Source organism: Lathamus discolor, chromosome 6, assembly GCF_037157495.1.
Source record: "Lathamus discolor isolate bLatDis1 chromosome 6, bLatDis1.hap1, whole genome shotgun sequence".
NCBI classification, from domain to species: domain Eukaryota; kingdom Metazoa; phylum Chordata; class Aves; order Psittaciformes; family Psittacidae; genus Lathamus; species Lathamus discolor.
The window spans coordinates 14196465-14210656 of record NC_088889.1 but is presented as its reverse complement, the minus strand read 5'-3'; the positions used below and the strand labels follow the sequence as shown (position 1 = coordinate 14210656).

Here is a 14192-nt window from a genome sequence, read left to right as displayed (position 1 = left end):
TGGTGAATGTGTAGAATGAACTCCATGAAAAACTGAGTATTTACTATCTACAGCAAATAAATTTAATAGTATTTATGTTATAAATACAGAGAATGTTTTAAACACTGTGTTACAAAATAGTCTGTGCTCTGACAGCAAGCATCTGTTTTCAGTGGCAGCTTCAACATGAAATTTGCTTTCTTTAGTCAAAAAGAATTAATAGTAGTCTTAAACTAGAGAGGGAAGAGGCACAGAGTCTGGAAGAGACAGTATTATGGTTCATACTGGCAACATACATTCTAGGACTTGCTCATTCTGGTTGGCAGTTAAGACCTTGAAAAATTATAAAACTCCGTAGTCACTTAATGTGCTGTTTAGTACTAAATTCAGTTTTGCAAAGCTGTAATCATAATTAGGTGCTCCTGCTCAGGGCAAAAAACCAACCAACCAAGCACAAACAAACAAACTAGTTATTTTATAATACTTTTGAACCCTGAAAGGCGCATCAACATTTTCGTGGTTGTCTCCACCATGTTTCTAATAATTTATCAACATTAACCAGCCTCTATTATTCACATAGGTTATTAATTCTTCAAAGTTATGTGATTACATATTCTTGTATAAAAATAATTTGGCTATAGAACATCAGGTTAGTTGGACACCCAGATCCCTCATCATAAAAAAAAATAAATAATCTTTTAGTTCCAGTAAACATCAACTATAACAAATACAGAAAATAATAACATTGTATCAGGTAGGAAGGAACATAAGTTAGTAAAGCAAACTGCACTGATTTTCTAAAATATTTTTATAATATAGCTGAAAAATACTGTTTGATAATTTAAAATTACTTCATTTTTTAAAATGCTTATATTTCAGCAAACATCTATTTTTGTGTACCTAGGCCTACTCTTAGGCAAATGGGTAAGTTGTTTCCATCCATTTGTTGTAATGCTGTGAATCCAGCCATCACCTGCAATTTAAAAACATACATTAGCATTCTTTTCCTGGGACAAAGTATTATCTTTTGTATTTATAAAAAAAGCTCTGTGTTCTAAGAGCACATTATATTAAGATAACAGTAACATCATCACTACATTAACTAGCATCTTTTCAGCGTGTAATTTAACTTGACCACTCAACCACAGAAAGCATGGAAATCTGGAACTAAAGTATACTTAACTTTTTTTTTTCTTGATATATTGAGAAAATCACCCCCTCTCAGTGGAATATATCTGTGACACTAAAACTATTTTCACCAATTTCACATTTTTCATAAAAAGAAGCCTTTTCTAGAAAAGCAATTCAGTATAAGACTGTTCTACTTCCTATTTAACATTCTGTAGCTGTGATTTGTTACTCATCCAAAAATCTACATTATGTTGACATTATTGTGTCTTCTCCCTGTAACTGCTATTGATATCGTTACCCCTTGTCCGTATCTTGCCTTTATTCTTTTAGATGACAAGACAGTTTGAGGATTTATTATCTTATGTTCTCATTGTACTACACAATGTATGTCTATAAAAATAATAAAACAGCTAGAGAAATACTCAGCACCATGAAAATCCTGTAACAAGATTTAGGTTGAAGTAGTTTGAAAAAGAGACCAAATGCGCACACTACACAAGGTTAGTACTTAAGAGTACCATAGAATCATAATCTCTATATTACTTACTTAAAGGAACATCATCAGAACTTAGTCCACCAAAAAGAAAAAGTCTGTCATCTCCTATAGCAGTCAGCGTGTGCCAGGACCGATCTTTTGGTTTCTCTCCGCTGATACTAATTCTTGGTGAAATAAATAAACAAAAACAAATGTTCAAAGAATGCTGAAAATTAACCTGCCAGAAAATTGAACAGTTAGAATAGAATCATAGAATAGTTAGGGTTGGAAAGGACCTCAAGATCATCTAGTTCCAACCCCCCTGCCATGGGCAGGGACACCTCACACTAAACCATCCCACACAAGGCTTCATCCAACTTGGGCTTGAACACTGCCAGGGATGGAGCTCTCACAACCTCCCTGGGCAACCCATTCCAGTGTCTCACCACACTAACAGAAAAGAATTTCCTCCTTATATCCAATTTAAGCTTCCCCTGTTTAAGTTTTAACCCGTTACCCCTTGTCCTGTCACTACAGTCCCTGACGAAGAGTCCCTCCCCAGCATTCCTATAGGCCCCCTTCAGGTGCTGGAAGGCTGCTATGAGGTATGCACGCAGCCTTCCCTTCTCCAGGCTGAACAGCCCCAACTTTCTCAGCCTATCTTCATACGGGAGGTGCTCCAGTTCCCTGATCATCCTCGTGGCCCTCCTCTGACTTCTTCCAGCAGTTCCATGTCCTTTTTATGTTGAGGACACCAGAACTGCACACAATACTCCAGGTGAGGTCTCACAAGAACAGAGTAGAGGGGCAGGATCACCTCCTTCGACCTGCTGGTCACACTCCTTTTGATGCAGCCCAGGATACGGTTGGCTTTCTGGGCTGCGAGCGCACACTGAAGCCGGCTCATGTTCATTTTCTCATCGACCAGCACCCCCAAGTCCTTCTCCGTAGGGCCGCTCTGAATCTCTTCTTTGCCCAGTCTGTAGCTGTGTCTGGGATTGCTCTGACCCAGGTGTAGGACCTTGCACTTGGCATGGTTGAACTTTATAAGGTTGGCATCAGCCCACCTCACAAGCGTGTCAAGGTCCCTCTGGATGGCATCCCTTCCCTCCAGCGTATCAACCGGACCACACAGCTTGGTGTCATCGGCAAACTTGCTGAGGGCGCACTCAATCCCACTGTCCATGTCAGCGATGAAGATGTTAAACAAGACCGGTCCCAACACCTATGCCTGAGGGACACCACTCGTTACTGGTCTCCAGCCGGACATCGAGCCATTGACCACAACTCTGTGTGCGTCCGTCCAGCCAGTTCTTTATCCACCGAGTGGTCCATCCATCAAATTGATCTCTCTCCAATTTAGAGAGAAGGATGTCGTGTGGAACAGTGTCAAACGCTTTGCACAAGTCCAGGTAAATTTAGTTTGTCATAGAACAAGCCTGGATATTTTCCTGGTGAAAAAACTGCACTTAAGCAATCTGAATTTACTCTTGAGAAGAGCGATGTTCAAATCTAAACACAGCAATTTTCTGTAATAACTGTTCCCTGAACCATCAGTTATGTACATACCAATGCAAGGACGAAAGCATTGTTATTTTGCTTATTTTCTTAAGATCACTAAAGCCACTACTTAATGTACAACTGAAACCACTTAGGACAGCAAAGGATGAACTACATATTCAAATAAACTGCACAGTATTGAAGGTAAACAGACTCAGTTATTTGAGATAAAATTTAATGAGTCCTGATGGCTACTGTCTCTCTTCTCTGAGGAATATCATCTTAAATGATATAAGGACTGTGTCTTTACCTTCTACCCAAAAGCTACTACCTCTTCAAACATTGTGCTTTTTAACACAATAGTGAGTCACCCAAACTTTGAGATAAATTTTAGTAAAAAGTGGAATTCATAAGTACAAAACAGATGTAGGTTTATTATTCAAGAAATTTGCTCATCTTACAAAAACATAGATTTGATTTTTGTTTCATTTTAGCTACACAGTTAAGTATGCTCAAGATGAGAATCTGAGCAGAAAAGAACCTGAACATAATGGATTATGTATAATGGGTGGCCTAAATTCGCACCATTCAGCTGTACACCTAAGTTTAAACACTTAAGTGTACATCTGTCTCAGGAAGATCCAAACAGAGCCAGCATATAAGAAGAACCTCCAGAGGGCATCAGTTCACATAGTTATCTCGATACTATGCAAAAAGGCAACTCCTATTGTAAAATACCTGAAGTTACACACAAAAAATCTAGGCCACTGCATACCCAGTATGTCCTCATTTGGGAAAGCTGGTGGAAAAAACAGGTACAAATACCTGTAAGCTGTCTTGCAGTGTCAGAATTTTAGTGGGAGACTGTCCAGAGCAGGTAAGAAAGGAATGTTTAAACCAGGTGGACTGTATCTCAAAGAACCAGTTACTTTTTTTATACCTCCTCTTTGCTAAAGTGAGGTCAATGTAATACACACAGATGTGTACTCAATCTACAATATGGACAGTGCAGACAGTCATCTGTATTTCCTTTATAATTACTGAAGAGAAACAGGTCCTTCAAAAGCACAACTCTTGATTTATTTTAGATCTCTGACTTAGCAGTAGTTGTCTTTGTGCTAAAGAAGTAACTGTTTCTCTTAACTGAACACAGAGGAAGCCTAGAGTGAGTAATACAGGCATCTGCAGTTCAGTTAGAGGAATTTCACTGTTGGTGACTGCTAAGCAGTTCTCCATCTGGAAGCAAAGACTGAAAAGTCATAGCTAATTAAACTGTGATTGCAAAACTGCCCTAAATTTGGCTCTGAAGTTGAAGCCAAGCCGCAGTGTTTGAGTGCCTGCTTTGCACAAGTCTTGTATAAGATGCTTCTAAAATTGGTAAAGGGGCAGACTGTGCTGAGATACAACCAGCTGTGATGTTTAGAAAAATATCTACCAGATATGGATGGGTGATAACATTTCAGTCTTTCACACTACTGATACAAAAAATGATCATGGTAACAAATATGATATTGAATGTTTTGAATAACAAATCAGTAGAGCTCAGGGAAGGCAAAGTAACTTCTGGGTAGTGGCAAATAAATATTGCAGTGTCATGCTCGAAGGTATTCCTGGATTAGTAGGTTAATATGATGCAATGTCTCAAGAAACCTGCATAGAGTAAGAAAAAAAAATGAAACAGAACAAAACCTTGACGTAACTGGTCAATGAGAAGCCATGGGGCTTTAAATAAAATCATTATTGCAGTTGCAATTTTTCTCTCAGATGTCTGGTAAATGAATTTGAATGTAGGACTGTACAGACCAAGTCCTCCTTGCTGGAATACCTGTATTTTACAGAAGAACTTCAAACAACTGCAGTTAGTTTGCCATGGTCAGCAGCATTCAGAAGGCAAAGTTTTTAATCTGCATTAAATCCTCAGGTCTTGTTTAGTGATAATTCTTGTGGGCAAAGACAATCTCTCTGCAGCTACAGCATGGCTGAGATAATTCTGATATCAAGATAAGAAAGGCTGCATCCTGCCTAATTTTTAATTCATTATTGGATCAGAATTTTCAGTAGAAAGGAGTCTAAAGCCATAGCATAAGAAAGGAAAGTTTCCTTGAAAGAAACACCTGAAGGAGAAAATGCTTACCCTAACAGCAAACAAGTCTGAAGGAATTTCCCTATCTGTAAAATACCAGAATGACACTAGGGCTTTTTAGAGACAGTTTTCAGCTGCAAATGGATTGTCTGAGTAGAACTATTCAAAACTATTGCTGGTACTCAAAGGACGTAGAGTGATTTTTCTTTATTTTACACTCTCAATACGCAACTATATTGGTCTCAGCAAGCACTTCTTTGCTATATTTTTTCAGTGTCTCAAGGACTCTTTGCAGAGGTGCTATAGAATGGCTGGATAGTACTCTCCTAAATTTATACTGATTAAAGTCTATACTGAATCATGGATAAGTCTTGTGAGCTATTCTTGGATCACAATATAGATACTGGAACAATCTTAGTTTTTAGGAATTTAGGCTGCATTTAGCATTACCATCTTTAGTCTAAGAATGTGTGTGTATACGTATGAAAAATCAGCCTGGTGTTCAGGTCAAGATCAGAAAACGCTTTTTAAAAACTTCAGTATTAGTTTTCAAATGCCAAACAAAAGGGAACACTGGCTGAAAACTCAGAGATTGGACATCCCTCCTTCAGGGCTTGAAATTCCTCTGACTTCTCACTCAACTGTCCCAGGTTTCCTTTTGAAAAGCAATAAAGAACAAGCAAACAGCAACTGCTCATGCGACAACAAAAAGTAAGCATCTAAAGCAATTATCTAAATAATCAATCCACTCAGAGGTATAGTTCACAGTCTGAGACAGTGCTATCATTTACGAAGAGCACTGTTAATTTTAAAACAACCAGCAATGAAAAGGAGAAATTAAACTGATTAGTTACCCATAAGTATTAACTGAAGAGATCTTTGAAAGGACACTGTAGGACTTCTTTGTGGTGCTCCCATCAGCAGCACAAAGGAATAGATGAAGGATTGTACACTTGCAGCCCAGAAAGCCAACTATATCCTGGGCTGCACCAAAAGAAGTGTGAAGAACAGGTCGAGGAAGGGGATTCTCCCCCTCTACTCCACTTTTGTGAGACCACCACCTAGAGTACTGCATCCAGCTCTCGGCCCCCAACATAGGAGGATGTGCACCTGTTGGAGCAAGTCCAGAGGAGGCCACAAAGATGCTCAGAGGGCTGGAGCACCTCTCATTTGGAGACAGGCTGAGAGAGCTGGGCTTGTTGAGCCTGGAGAAGAGAAGGCTCTGGGAGACCTTAGAGAAGCTTTCCAGTACCTAAAGGGGCTGACAAGAAAGCTGGAGAGGGGCTTTCTTCAAGGGCCTCTAGGGACAGGACAAGGGGGAATGTCTTTAACTGGCAGAAGGGAGACTTAGATTAGATACCAGGAAGAAGTTCTCCCCTGTGAGGGTGGTGAGGCACTGGAAGTGGTTGCCCAGAGATGCTGTGGCTGCCCCATCCTTGGCAGTGTTCAAAGCCAGGTTGGACAGGACTTTGAACAACCTGGTCTAGTGGAAGGTGTTCCTGCCCATGGCGAGGGGCTTGGAACTAGATGATCTTTAAGGTCCCTTCCAACCCAAACCATTCTATGATTATGTCTACTCCTTTGCTTTGCTCTCAGGTCGGAGAACCCACTTGGTGTGGGATCAGATCAGCAGTCACAGGTGATTAATGTTGTCCATCACAGGTATATGAAGTACATAAAGCCCTGGAGCAGGACCAGTACTCAGGAAAGGTGTATTTCATGGTCTTTTATGAAATTACTGTTAGGTTATCTTGAGAATAGGAACAGAACAGTGATTATCATTCATCCATTTATCTCCTGGTTTATCACCTAGCAATATATGCATTGATTCTACACACATAGTAGGTGCCATCATATATGCTCTATGCAAGCAAATGAATCTTAGAAGTATCCTAATACCTATTTAGTTTAAAATTGAAGTATGGTCACACTTTTTCTTGATTTTTTTAAGAAATGGTTAAGATGCTTATCTTGGATGGGGTGAGATCTTTCCCCAGTCTGTACCATAACCAGCCAAATATAGACACTAAAAACAGTATTCAAAAAGACATCAAAATTCCAAATGGATAAGTGTACCAGTCTTGAAAATTAGGATGTTAAATCTCTACATGCTGTGCTTAAAACAGTATCAACGCTTTGGTGTGGAACAGAAAAAGCTTAGTAACCACTATAAAATTAAATTAAATTGAAATCACAATATAACAGCTGTTAAAATAGTCCCCAGACTCCCATTCTCCTCTTGGAAAAGCTGCAAAATTAGCAGTGGAACTATTTAACAATATGTTTCAATCTGTTACATTCAACTTTAAATGCTATAGAGAGAAACCTACCTTCCAGACCAAGTCCAAGTGTCTAAATTCAGGCAGTGCAAATCATTCATCCTGGTTTGCTAAAAAAAAAAAAAAAAAAGAAAATAAAAAATAAAATCCCAGTTGTGTTATATTAAGCAAACAATGAGCAAAGTATTTCAGCAAGGCCTTCCCAAGACAGAATATTACAGAAAAGTAATAGTATTTTGAAGAAAACTGTACCCATGTGCCTTAAACAACACTGTATTTTGTGGCAGATGAAAAAACATTTCTCCTCAAAAAAACCATGCAACTCTCAGAAAAGTACCTGACAGGAATATTTACAGTCATGCAATGGCATGATGCGGCCAATTTTAGCTTTTAATAGTAGTTTAATAGTTAAGAACTATGTGATATTCAGTTCCTGCAAATGTATTCCAATTTTCATAATTGCAGAGGGTATAAACACGCAGGTAGTTTCCTCTCATTATTTTTCTTTGCATTCCGACCAGAACTATGCATCCTCCTGCCTGGTCACTTATTCCTTGAAATATTCTAATAGGTACTGTACTGTGTACATGACATCCCACAAAAAGTTTGTCACATCTGTGTGTTTTCTCTTTTTCAGAAGGCAAGCCTTTTCTCAGAGTTACTACTAGCAACAACAAGGTTCTATGACCCTTTAGCATTTGCCATAATAAAATGTATCAATAAGAACAATGGGAGGTCAATACACTTGTATATCTGCCTGTGTTTTAGGATGAAGGAAGGAAGTGCCTTAGAAACATAAAATGAGGGGGGAGAATATAAGAATTTCTTTGCTTTAGGTTGTGACAATATCTTCAATGGCTCTCAGTACCCTTGACGGATATTTGTGATTCCCCTAGATACCACAAAACAATATCTGAGAAGTAGGGAAATATATTTTGCCTTACCTTACAATTTCTTTTCTCCTAGGGTAGTATATAGATCTATTAGAATAAGTCTTTCTCCAGCTTGCAGATCCTTTGAGGCAGAAACTAGACTTGTCATTTAAGTCAGAATAGAAGTAGTTTTACCCCTGAGGACTCAGCCAGTTATTGATCTTGAGAGACTTCCAAAGCTGTACATCAGAGCTATGGAAAGTCTCTCGGAGTATTTCAGGAAACAGCAAGGTTTTCAGGATAGCTATGGCCTCTTCTGATCAAGTACATTCTAGCCCTTTTCTGTCCTAGGGAAGAGAATGTTAACTAGCATTTTGGAATGCCTTCAGACAGGCCAGTAGGCTGAAGAAAAGTAGAATGTGAGGGCCTTTATGCATTGCCTGAGAGACTTTACCCATATAAGAGGGTGGATGTAACAGTAAAGCACAGTCCAGCTGACAGCTAGTGGAACAGATCTGTCTTCCATGACAAGTCTATTCAGTTTCCTGCTCTCAGGTGGCTTTGAAAGAGATGTGGAACAAATTATACAAGCAGAAAGCAAAATGCAGTTACTGAGTATCTTCTACTGTACCTGTACACACCTAGACACTTGGGGGTAGGGTGGTAAAAAGCAACATCCTAGCCTCTAGAACTAAAAAACTTTTAATCATTTCAGAACAACACAGTTCGATATGGAGGACATCTATTAAAAGAGAAGGAAGAAAGAAAATTGCTGTTATGCTGGAAATTATGGTTTCAAGAAGATCCTGTTCAAGACCTCCTCGCTGACTTTCCTTTCCTAGGCATTAGGCAGAAGACGAAGTAGCTTTCAGTTTCTTGGCCCCTGGGAAATCAATGTATTACAATCTTTACATTCTCATGATTCAACAGGCTGACAGATGCATAATTACATCAATCTCATTTTGAATTCAACACACAGCATCAGTTGGACATTTATGTCTTAATATTCAGTCCTTTAACATAGCTTTAACAAATGAAAATGCCTTTCTACCCAACCCTTAATTTGCAAACTATTGTAAAGCACACAGTCACATTATAGTCACTTGCCACATGCAAAGTTTTCTTGTAGTTTCTCATGTATTTCTAAATGCTACCTACTATATTTAATCATTTATGTGATAATCCTAAAATGAGTCTTAATTGGCTTAAAAGCATCAAGCCTCGTAAGAGGGTTCGCCTTTCCCTTTGAGATACAAGGACTCCTTAGACATCCTACTTATCTATGGCATGCTCATTTATTTGCATCCCAGTAAACGTTAACCAGGATCTGCTTTGTCTCAGGATTAGCTTTCTAGCATAATGAAAGGCATTAAGGGTGATGTATTTACTGCTCACTGCTGTTACAGTAAACTCTGCAGCTCCCCATTCTGAGATTTACAATCAAGCAGCTCAAAATCTTTGTAAGAGAAGGACTGCAGTTCAACATATCTTCTGATCTTCAGTGGCAGAAAGGATAACAGGAAATATAAACATGCATACATTAAGGCTTCAGATGTGTGAAGAGCTGCTGGAAAGACTTATTACTTCATCATTCTTTACATGAAAACTTTCCACTTAAATCAAACATGAGACTTGCATCAACTTTTGGACTAACTCTCCTTCCTTCCCACTTTCTCCCATTTCTGCTTTTTCAGGGGCTTACCTGGAGGAACAGAGTCCACATAATACTTCTGAGCCTGTTTTCAAATGATTCCTGGTACAATTGATTTTGATCATCATCATCTTCTTTAACCAGTTCTAGCTCCAAGTTTGGAAAAAGGTGCCCTTTCCTCCCAGAAAGATGAATAGGAGAAGCCTCATGACACTTCCTGGCCCTTTCTGGTTCCTTGTAGAGCCTTTTCCCTGGGAAGATTTGTATTATGGTGAACTAGAAGGAGAAGGAGGAGCAGAGCAACCCTGTATTTGCTCCTTACTTTATGGAGAAAAGCAAGACTTCATCCTTTGGGGAGGAGTTACTCCTGCTGTCAGGAAGTGTAGTGTTTTTCTGATGTCTTTAGCTTTCCTTTCCTGTTTCATGATTTAACATTAATTCCTCAAGACCCACTGAATGTTCCCTACCCTTTGTAAGTTTTCTTCCATTTATTTCTAGAATAGAAAGTAAATCAATAATACTCACAAAGATGAAAATTACATTTGCTGCTCCCCTACAAAATTAATATAGCTTTCCAAAATTTCACACATTTTCTGACATTGTTCCCAAGTGGTTTCACTGAAATTTAGCAAATGGTTATTAAGGAGCTGATGCTACCTGAAGAAAATAAAAACCTTTACAGATCAAAGCCTTCTTGCATTTCTGAATCCTACAGTCAATAGTCAGAGTTAAATAGAAGCCAGAGGGCATGTCCTCTTGGGGCATATTCTAATCATGCAACAGCACAGTGGAGAAATGACAGGCAAGCTCTAGTTTACTAATAATTTCACTTGCACAGGCTGCATGAGAACCCTAGGTTGAGTTACAAAGCCATTCAGTTGCAGCAGGCACAGTGCAGCAACCCCTAGTCTGTACACAACAATCAATGCTATCCTGTTTCTGAGGTGAAGACCCCTGCACCACACAGAAATAGCCCGTGCTAAGAAAAAGCCAGAAGGAGCAAGGCTTTGAAGGCTGAGGAAGTGTTCAGAAATAAATGGTAGGCAAGAAGGTCCTGAGCTGCATGTGTACTTCTTCACATCTAGGGTTCCTTCCCTCTCACAACTGCAGGCTTGCTAAATGAGGAGCAGGTTTTGGTTCAGCTGTGCTTAGCAAGAGTTCATTTATACAGCAGACAGGAAAGAGCAAGTCCATAGCAGAAGCACAGGGCTCGTTTAGTCTGGCTAACCCTGACACATAAAGATTCAAGTAAGTCTAGATACTTTCTCAATCTCGCCTAATACCCCACTATTTCCTTAGTTATTTGCAAATCAAGTTTGTCCAAATCTACAGTTCTGGAATCTACAGTGTGCAGTTCTCTTGCAGTCAGAGGTGGGATTTTAACAATTCTAGAGATTGTTAGCCTGTATGAAAGGCCACATAACATATAATGAATAATGATAAGAATAAACAGAATCAATTTTGGTTACTTTCTTTTCTGATTGCTCTGAAAAGGTAGTTAGGTAAAAATTTTCCTGCAGCTGTGAGAAGCAATTGAGACTGAAAAACTGGCTGGATGTTGCATGGCCATTCTGAATATGCCTCAACCTGTATGTCTGGTTTCTGTCTGAGCAAGCAGGAGTAAGCCTTTTTGTAACACAACTGTAGTCTTTCCCTAAAAAGAACATTGCATTCAAGTACAGCTTTTATAGCATAAAGAACAGGGGATAGGGAACAAAGTGCAATTTTACACTTTTATTTGCAAGTACTTAAGAATGCAGGGTTTAGGTTATGGCAGCTTTCCAAGATGAAGTTGGCATACGTTCATTGTAGGGCATTTTCAACCAACAGTTAATTCCTTCTCCTTCAGGTAACAAAATTGTGGAAACACAGCACTGAGGGCTTTCAAAAGCTTCTTCACTGTTACTTTTCATAACAGTAGAGATAAAAAGCATGAAGTCTCATCCTCGAGCTGAATATGATTAAAGGCTCTAAATTAGCTGTAGGTAAAAAGAGCTAAAAACTTAAATAAAAAAAAAAAAGAATACAGAAGAGTACACATTACCTTAAATTAGTTTTTTTACTTGCCTTACATAATCTGTTTCTCACATTTCCAATTAAACTCCAGCTCATACAGAGTCCCTTAAAAATACTATTTTCTCTGTGCTTTTGCATAGAGCTGGTACACTTTCCAGCCCACAAAGAAACTATCCTTGCAAAAAAATGTACAAATGATAGGGGAGCCTGCATTAGTTCAGACTACCTACCACCATCCCTATTTTCAGACATAAGACAGGAATAAGTTTTTTTGTAATGGATTGTTGTCTCGGGCTTAAATTCTTATACTGATGCTTCAACAAAGAAGAACTCAAGAGAAAAGTCTACTAGAAAAGCACTAGAAAAATTAAGTGTGTTGCTGAGAGCTTTTAGTATCCTTGCTTACCAGTGGTGGCTTGAAGTTTGTTTGGTGCAGACCTTTTTTTTCTTTTACTAAAAAGAGCTGGGAAAAGTTATTATAGAGGAAGAATCTAGCTTTGATTTAAATATGCACTGATTGCATCCTATACAGACAGCTCTTGCACTGCTTTAAGGGACAACAGACTTAAGGTACTCCCACAGTGTATTAAATGGTACAGTCTTGGATTAACTATCAAGAAAGCAAATACAAGCCTTACTCTGCTGTAAAGAGCTTATATTGGATCCACAGAATAAAGCTGTTAACAGCAGTCTCTATGGTATGCTGCACACATTCTGTATCAAGGGCACAGAGCATGCTAAAAGTAAAGACTGAGACTGAAAAATTGACATTCGGAGAGCAGAGAAGAAGCTTAAAAGGATTGGAAAGACCTATGCTTGCAGTAGCCTGTGCTATTAGGTAACATGCTGCAGCATCCTGTACCAGCTTGAATATACAGAGACTAATAGCTCTGTAACCAGACATCATAATCATATGCTGCTCTTCCAAACATCTGTATTTCAGTTGCTTATGTGCAAAAAATGGGAAAAGTTTAAATTATAAAGCCAACTGAAATCCGTTATTTTTCAAACCCTACCTTTCAACACAACATCTTGCAATTGTAAAGATAAAATACTGTATCCCAACAGCTATTCTGGACTTTGCTTTCCCAGAAGGTAAAAGCATCAAAGTATGAGAGATGTATATATAATTGACTGTTCTTACACATTTCCTCTTTCTTTAGCTGGGTGTGGGGGGAAACAGGAACACAAGCTAAAATCCCAGTTGTACTTACTGCTTGCTAGCATTTCATTATGTGAAATGGGAAAAGAAAAGCCAGAAGGTTTGATGTATAAATCTGCTACAATGTAGCAAGCCCGGAATGCCAGTGTCTCATCGTTTATTTAAACCTGCTCTATCAGCAGGCTTGCTTTGCTCCACTCTCAAAGAACTGACTCCTACAGAGGTGACACATGTCAACCCCTTTTGTTGTTTTATAAACACTGGCATTTACCATAGAGTCATCTGTTTTTTCACTTTCTGGGGACAATGTATGGTTCATCATTAACACTACGACAGAAAGACAGACTCTTCTTTTTGTAAGCTAGAGGGGGATGAAAAGAAGCATCCTGGATTCAACACCCCTAACATATGGGTTAGGCCAAAGACACTTTGGATTTTTTTTTTCTACTACAAAGTAATTTGCCATTGAAAAAAACAAACAAACAAAACCAACAAAAACCAGCCTGCCAAGAAAATAGTATTACTGCTAATGTAATGTTTTAATTAAACACTAACCAGCACTCTTCCTCCGAAGATGTAACCTTTATTTCCCAGCACAGCACACGTATGAGCTGCTCGAGGCTGAGGTGGATCTCCACCCTGAAAGAACCAAAATAAGATCCTTTAGAACATCATCAAAGTCACAGCCAAGGAGAGTGGTAAGTCAGTAACACAGAGACTGCAAATGTAATGCCAACATGCATCAACACACTGACAGAACTGCAGTTTAACATTAAATCATTTGTAGTCATGTCCAAGACTCCACAGACACTAGAAGATATGTATAATTGCCAAGGACAGCTTTAACTGAGTTCCCTCGGTTGCTAATGTTTAGTATGTTCCCTCTTGGTCTGATTTATCATGGCTTAAGTGAAATTCAGTTAATTTATCTTTAATTCCTAAGCATGAAATTACAGTTAACACATCAGTTATTGTTGATATCTCCCTTGCAGTTTTATTTTTCCAAAGTGCAAATCATCATGAACTGGCACTAAAATCTTCAGA

The 14192-nt window shown here is 38.8% G+C and overlaps 1 protein-coding gene across 3 annotated transcripts in view; it reads right to left on the bottom strand.

Moving 5' to 3' along the window:
• KLHDC1 (kelch domain containing 1) overlaps positions 1–14192 on the bottom strand; it is a 31414-nt gene that overhangs the window by 4350 nt on the left and 12872 nt on the right. The window contains exons 7-11 of one of the 3 annotated variants that reach the window (XM_065685038.1): positions 13704–13787; positions 10022–10246; positions 7499–7557; positions 1658–1770; positions 880–952 (exon numbers count right to left, since the gene is read on the bottom strand). In XM_065685038.1, coding sequence (XP_065541110.1) covers positions 880–952; positions 1658–1770; positions 7499–7557; positions 10022–10246; positions 13704–13787 — 554 coding nt within the window. Of the gene's footprint in view, positions 1–879; positions 953–1657; positions 1771–3303; positions 4736–7498; positions 7558–10021; positions 10247–13703; positions 13788–14192 lie in introns of those variants that run through there. The other 2 variants (XM_065685039.1, XM_065685040.1) reach the window with 2 other exon arrangements.